At 36.3% G+C, this 7647-nt stretch overlaps 1 protein-coding gene across 1 annotated transcript; it reads left to right on the top strand.

Annotated features, from left to right (window-relative positions):
- The first annotated feature begins 2744 nt into the window (after positions 1-2744).
- On the top strand, positions 2745-5042 carry LOC103577662 (uncharacterized). The gene is made up of 4 exons (XM_053743096.1): positions 2745-2989; positions 3942-4216; positions 4587-4803; positions 4916-5042. Exons 1-4 carry the CDS (start codon positions 2745-2747, stop codon positions 5040-5042), a joined length of 864 nt encoding a protein of 287 aa, XP_053599071.1.
- The last annotated feature ends 2605 nt before the right edge of the window (positions 5043-7647 follow it).

Below are 7647 nucleotides of genomic sequence, written 5' to 3' on the forward strand. Positions count from 1 at the left end.
GAGGCACCGAGAGGCATAGAGTTACAGGCCACCGGCGTCAACCCTCTCTCTGTTCCTCTCCCTCAGATACCCCCGGTTCCCTTTTGATGCCACCCTTATACTGGCTGGCTGGCTGGCTGCTGCTACCTACTATACAACTATACAACCTACTGTACTCCTCCCTTCACTCCCGACGGATCTACGGTCATGCCAACGTAGACCGTCTGCACATATTGAGCCTGTATCTCGACATATTTGTGAAGACGTCTCTTCAACCCCTGTCCAACTCATCCCAATATACCAAGTCTCCAACTCATCCTACGTCCCCAAACTCTCTTCTTCGCTACTACTGCTGCTGCTGCTTCTCACGTCCTATTGCTTCGCTCCATTCGACAGAAGCTGCACTATCCGAATTCCATTTCCGCCCAATTACGATTCATGCTTTCACAGACAGTTGTCCATTCCTGGATGAAATATCCTAGTCATCGTTCTTATTCGATTGAAAAATGTACAATTGAAAATTTTTAGATTAAATTTTATTCAACCGTTGGATGTTGTATATTTAAACTTAAACATCGGGTAAATGTTATATAATTAGGGCTTAATCTGACCTATTTGTGATGAGGTAACACGTACACAAAGATAAATAGTTAATGAACAAACGCATCAAGGTGATTACTTAATAGTTGGGGTATATGCCATGCCCTAAGATCTCTCTCTTGAGCAACTTGGAATACTATGTTCTGATGAGTAGCAGCAGAATCAGGGTTGTAGCGGAATGAGGTGAGTAGATAGAAAACGTATATACTGTACAATACAAAGTACATCAGCCGAGGGACCTTAAGAAGTAGGGACGGCACCTCACCATCTTACCACCAGTGTTCTAGGAATCAGCTCATTCTGGTTTTAGCAGAAGCCTCGAGGGTGTGGCGAGTATAATTGGACGAAGGCGCTCGTAATTGCTTTGTTAAGTAATTAGCCGGTCGGTTCGGCACGAGCCGCCACCAATTCTCCAGCTACTCGGCTCTTCCAGTCCCGCTAATTCCGGCAATTTGATTTTAAAGCCGACCGATAGTTATATGCTATATAATTATCGTTTTCCATGTACCAGTATCCAGTATCTTAATATCTTTTAGTTCATCTACATACACATCCTGGTTACTCTACTGACTCTGGCAATAAAAGAGCATAAGCTGATCAGGTTCAATGCTAATGAATTGAATTTGGTAGTGTTAAATTTTCGAATTGGATGTTGTACTGATCCAGATTACTGTTTTATCCAAATGTGCTATTGTTGTTCAATGGTACGTATGAAAAGGTAATCCGACAGAAAGCGAAAACTAAATGAGGTTTTTAGAGTGAGATAGAAAGAAATAAGGGAGAAAGAAAGGTGTCCCTGAGGGGTTTAATACTACGAATGCTCTAATGGCTTTGTGGCTAGGACACTTGTGAAAAATCACGGTTCGTGGCCCATTTTCTACGCGCGGAATCCAACCCAACCAACTTCTATTTGGATGGGACGTTGGTTGGATCGATCTAAGTCACGTGCGCGGTGTTGCGCTGCGGTTGCGATTCACCAGCTCTCTCTCTCTCTCCCTCTCTCTTCTACCGTGTCTCATTCTCTTGCCTAGCAACAGCTACAACAACGTGTGCGGTAAGCTACAAACTTAGCTGTTATACTTTGACGAAATTTGTACATAATACACACATCTCGTTGGTATACAAGATTTATAGTTGATACGTTACAGCGTTAGCCTGTCAGTAATTAATTTTCAGGCGATTAAAAAATAATTACCGCATACTGCTGAGTTACTTTGTTCGTCATAGTTATAATAAATTTCATCAATCATACAATGATTACTTAGTGACGTGATGATTTATAGGGGCTCCAGTGACGAATTAATGAAATACTTGAGCTGTTTGGTTCGCTGGTTTGCTGATAAACATGGCTCCTCTCAAACAATGGCGCGATACGCTGAGTTTAAAAATAATCGCTCGAGCGTAATACCTAAAATAGACATTGGCCCCGCTGCTGCTGTAGACATCCGTGAATATGGCTGAGGCTGGTTAAGCTGCTAGTAGTTTACAGCTGGCAATTTACAAGCCAAAGTATCGCCTCATCGAATCATCCAATTAGCCATCCCACGCATCTATCCCATTGTCCGTCTTCGAAGGCAAAAACTCCACGGTTGATTAACCACCCACATTGAAATCTACTTCCTGTTGTATCTGTATCCATCAATATACAACACACTATGCTCCAATGCTCTTGAGATCTACGCGTACACCATTTTCAGCATCTACCACCACCTGCCGTTAACTAGGAATCAATGCTGTGGTACATTATATGGAAGTACGTCCATTACATAAAAAACCAAATAAATTTATCCATCGTATGTAGGATCCGTTAAATTGACGGCAGTCAATTGATGATGAAAAATAACAAAATTAGAGCTAGGTTTTATGATCGTAAGTTTTTGCCTTCATGCATCATCGAGACACAGATAGAAATACAAACGAATGACAAACTGAGATGGATCAACAGATTCGCAAATCAAGAGTATAAAAGGCGAGTCTCGGTTAGGCGCGTTCAGTGTACCAAGACGGCCAAGACCACCATCTTTCATATTGTAAACGTCTTAAAATATAAAACACATTGTCCTCGATCAAACGTAACATATTAATACCGTTCGTTGATTTAATATAGTCCTTGAAAGTTATTTATAACCCCTCCACGTTTGCACGACTTAATAAACTATAAAAAGATGTCACAACCGGAACAAACTACCAGTAGGATTTACGACAAGGATATGTCGACTTCGAAGAATAGCTCAACTTTGAGATTAAATCAAGAGGGTGCTGTGGGTCAGGAACGTGATTGGATGGATCATGATACCGATTCTGAGATCAGTGAGCACGATTTTCTTACCAAGGGTGCGTTTCTTCTTACACCGAGCCATGAGCTAACTGTGGAAAAAGCTGCTACCATTTGCGACAAGATGAATTTCCGGTAAGAAAAGTACTTTATACTTTATGGCTACATAACTACTCAATAACAACCAATTCTAACGGCTTTACTTCAGTACTTATCAGTTAATACATAACCCACCATTTTATGACACATTTTTACCCCGAGATAAAAAATAAAGTCTGGGATTCCAGAGCCACGTTAAAGAATATGAAGAAAAGGTAAAAAAAATAGCTATTTCTCGCCGGAATCCTGGTATGATCGTACAAATGATTGACGCGATCGCTTGCCCGATTTGCGGGGATCATCTTGAGGTCGTTACGCTTGATTTCTCGTCTCTGCTCATCTTGCTTTCTGTGTGCTTGTTTCTCGGGTGTCTGGATGTTAGTGTCATCACTACCACCACAAACTTTAGCAGCGTACCCCGTTTGTTCATCGAATAGCTAGAAACGACGAGTCTGAGCACGATAAGTACGAGGACCATTCGGAAGAAAATGAACTTCCGGCGAGTCTGAGGCTCTTGGAATTCCCCTCGCGGTTTCTCTGGCTCATTCAACTTGAACTGCTAGTGCTTGTCGTGAACCCCAGGCCTTAGTGAAACGATTTCACGTAGCAACGTATCTTATTCCTCGAACAGAATACTCCTATAGCCACTTTTCTTACCCTCCCACGTTGAAAATCTACTTTTCACCAGCGCAACCCCTTAAATCCTCTTTCTCTCAATCTATATATCTCCTATCCCAGTTTCAGTATTCTCATGGCTCTTAGCGACCCTCTTGGCTTATTCACTAATAAATGCATGTTCTCAACGCCTCTTCAAGTCTGATAAGGACTACTCACTCATTCGTGCTGATAGGACATCAAGCTGTTCCACTTTAACCCTCTCCGTTGTCAACAATCAAAAGGTCATTAGGGTTTGCATAATATCTATCTCAATAGGATCATCTTCCATAGTACTTTTTAGTGTAATTTCAAATACTTTGGTTCATTACAGAGGCGCTTTCTCGTTAACCAAAACCGCTACTGGAATTCTATTCAAATTCAGCAACATCGATGACTTCCAGGCGGTGTACAAAAAAGGTTTTCACAAAGTTACCGGGGCAAGATTCTATAAAAAAGTTGCTATCCCTTGCCGACCTGCTAAAATATTCACTGTATATGTTCTTGATGTACCCGAAGAACTCCCTGAGGATGATATAAGACATGCGCTCTATAAATATCGGTCTATTGTTGAGGTCACCAGGTTACCACTCAATACAGCAACTGTTTGTAAGTTTTATATCTTTTCAAATATTTATTTCGTGTCTTTTTATTCTTATCACGAAACTGGGATCCTAAGATTTTTATTGCGGTGTTTACAATAAACCTGTAGAGGAGATCGGGGCATGATGGGCTGACCAAAATTTGGTTGACAAAAATTCTTTTTATCAAAAATTCTTTCGCAATTTCGACTTTGGTCAGAATTTAGGAGCAAAACAAAATATTTCGAGTAAAATGAAATTAAATTTGCTCAAAATGAGACCGTCATGACCCGGTCTCTCCTATTTCAAAGCTGATTAAAATTTTTTGATCCGTAATTAAAATGAGGATTGCAATCAGTATGAATACTAATTGGGTAAATAATTTAATTGACAAATAGTGAAGGCTATTAACGACAAACTGAAGAGCGAGACACAAAACAGTAATGAACCACCAGTTATTTATACCGGGCCGCCAGTAATTCGTGTTACGCTGGCGAGTGTTGAAGAGACATCAATGTTATTAAGTCGCGGTCTTGATTTCTATGGGGCGACATTTTTTCCAACAGAGACACCGCATCCAATAAGCGCCAATTTGGCCAAGTATAAAAACAACAGGTGGGTCTGCAGTGAATAAATAATTAAGGTATTGATAATTATAATATATTTTGAATGGTATTGTTGTTTAAAACATTATTTTGATTACTCATCATAGCTGTTCAAATGACAGATGGCTGGAATTAGCTTCATTGGGCGCTGGTCAACGTGTCCGAGATCTACTTCCAGTTTTCGATAATGCAGGATTCACTAAATTGCCACCACCAGCATGTCGTGTTATAAAACCACAAAGAAATTGACGTCGCTAGGGCTTTATTTTTTTTTTTTTATTTATTTGTTGTTGTTACTTTTTATTCTTACTTTTTGCTCTGCTCTGCTCTATTCTACTACACTCAATTTTATTTTTTTTTTTTACTTACACCCGACCTAACCGGGGCACTACCGATCGGCTCATTTCGCTTCTGTCGTTTTGCCGGTTGCGCGACATACTAGCGTAGCATCAAGACTGGTATGGGGAGAAGAGAGCTATTCGTCGTACTAAGGGAGAGACAATTAAAGTCGACGGTTCATTTTCTCTGCCACTACTACCGAGTTATCGATCTGAAGAAGAAGAGAATTGAGCACGAAGAACGAAGAGAACCGTGAGAGTCGTTTAACTGTTCCTGACAAGTGGCAAATAATTAGTTATAGCTCCACTTGGTCTTATCCTTCATCCAACTCCCCACCCTTTTTCACTTCAACGACCTCTTCACTGTACTTCAATCAAACGTTATATACATATATATTTATATGAAAACAATTATAAATATTATCAATTTTGAACGTTTATGTAATAACTAATTTATGAATAAAAATAATTATTTAACAGTCACATTGTTTTTTTTTCTTCTCGTATCCAATTCAAGAAAATATTTTCTGTCAAATTTAATTTTTAATTCTGATCAAATTTTTTTTATTTAAAATATAGTCATGTGGGTACTCATTCCAGAGGAAATTCGATAATAAATAAAATCTGACTAATGAATTCTGTAAAAATACTTTTTTGCTAAAATTTCAATTTTTACTTTTTTTTTATAAACCTGAGGAATGATTTTATAATTAAAATATAGTCATGTAGGTACTTATTCCAGAGGAAATTCAATAATGAACATAATCGGACTAATGAATTTTTAAAAAAAATTTTTTTAAGTCAAATTTCAATTTTGACTATTTCTTAAACCTAAGGAATGCTTTTGTAATTAAAATGTAGTCATGTGGGTATTCATTCCAGAGGGGATTCAATAATAAAGATAATCTGAGTAATGAATTCTGTAAAAAAATTTTTTTTAATAAAATTTTGATTTTGATTTTTTTTTATAAATATGAGAGATGATTTTATAATAAAAATATCATCATGTGGGTACTCATTCCAGAGGATATTGAATAATAATCACGAATCAAGTAAAAAGTTAGATGACAAATTTTTTTTTTTTTTTTCAGAATTCAACATTCGATTATTTATAAAATTTTTTGGTCAAAACATATTGAAGTTGGTACTCATTCCAGAGGGAATTTAATAATAAACATAATCCAGCCAATAAAAAAAAAATTAAGTAAATCAAATTTAAAACTTTTTTTTTATTCCACTTTGATAATGTTTCTGTTCTCAAAATAAAGTGACGTGAGTATTTTTAGCCAAGAAAATTAAATAATAAATATAATTCTTTAGCAAAATGAAAAATGTTTAGTTTAAAAAACTCAATTACTGCCAGCTTTGTCTAAAGTCTACAGTGGTTACCCTTCAAAACTCTAGTAGAAGTTAATAATTACTTGACTGGCGAGTAAAGAAAAAAAACACAAACATTGAAAAAAAATAACAGAGCTTTTATTTTATGAGTTTTTTTTTTTTAAAAGAAAGAGAGAGCCAAAAAAAAGTAGGTGTAAAAAGAAGAAATGGTAACGATTGCGAAAGCTGTTAAGAGAGAATGAGGGAACGAGGGCGTGAATAAAAAAGAGGATGAGGAACCAGTAGCTTTCCCAAGCAGACTCTTTACTCTCCCTCTCATTCTACCTCTTCTTTACACTTTCCTTGGCAACATCATCGTACTTGCTAGCGGAAATGGCAGGCAACAGTGTAACGATAAACGTAACTTTGGAAATGTATCGTTATAGTAAGTATTGCGATAACCAACACACACTACGCAACATACCATCTACTTGTACTTGTGTAATCAAGACTACCACTGACTTGCAACGACTAGTATCATCAAGGCCAGCTAAATACTAATTACCAAAGTACACCCATTTCAGCACAATCTTTTAAGAAAATTGATAATAAAAATTTGTTCTTTTATTATCTAATTAATTATTCATTTGTCTGCATTATTTTAAAGAATTATAAAAGTTACTTGATAATAAATAATTTATTGCTCGGATAATAATTATCTTTGGAAGACTAATGGTCTAATTATTGTTACTAAGACGAGCATTTGTAGAAAACATTGATTTTAAAATAAATATTTTATATTTTAATATATTAGAGAATTTTTTTTAATTTTTTAGTGACTTTTAACTGTTCAAGCTGAGTTTTATACAGTTGATAAATTTCAAAAAATTTTATATGATGAAAAAAAAAAATTTCTTTGCGTAGTTTCAATATTTACGGATGTAGAGGAAAAAGTTGGACAAAATGAGACACTGCGTTTTAATGGAAATAATTCTCTTTCGGTAAATGTTTATCTAGTCTTTAGAAAAAATATAGGGTGAGTTAGTCAGCCCAAATAGTACAGCCAGTAACAAATTTTGACAATATAAAATATATTTTAGTTTTTTTTATTTAAGTTCTTTTGTAAAATTAAAAAAAAGATATATATTAACTATCAGAAGTGACTTGTATATTGATACTTAATCTATTGGACGTAATTA

This window comes from Microplitis demolitor, chromosome 2 (assembly GCF_026212275.2).
Source record: "Microplitis demolitor isolate Queensland-Clemson2020A chromosome 2, iyMicDemo2.1a, whole genome shotgun sequence".
NCBI classification, from domain to species: Eukaryota; Metazoa; Arthropoda; class Insecta; order Hymenoptera; family Braconidae; genus Microplitis; species Microplitis demolitor.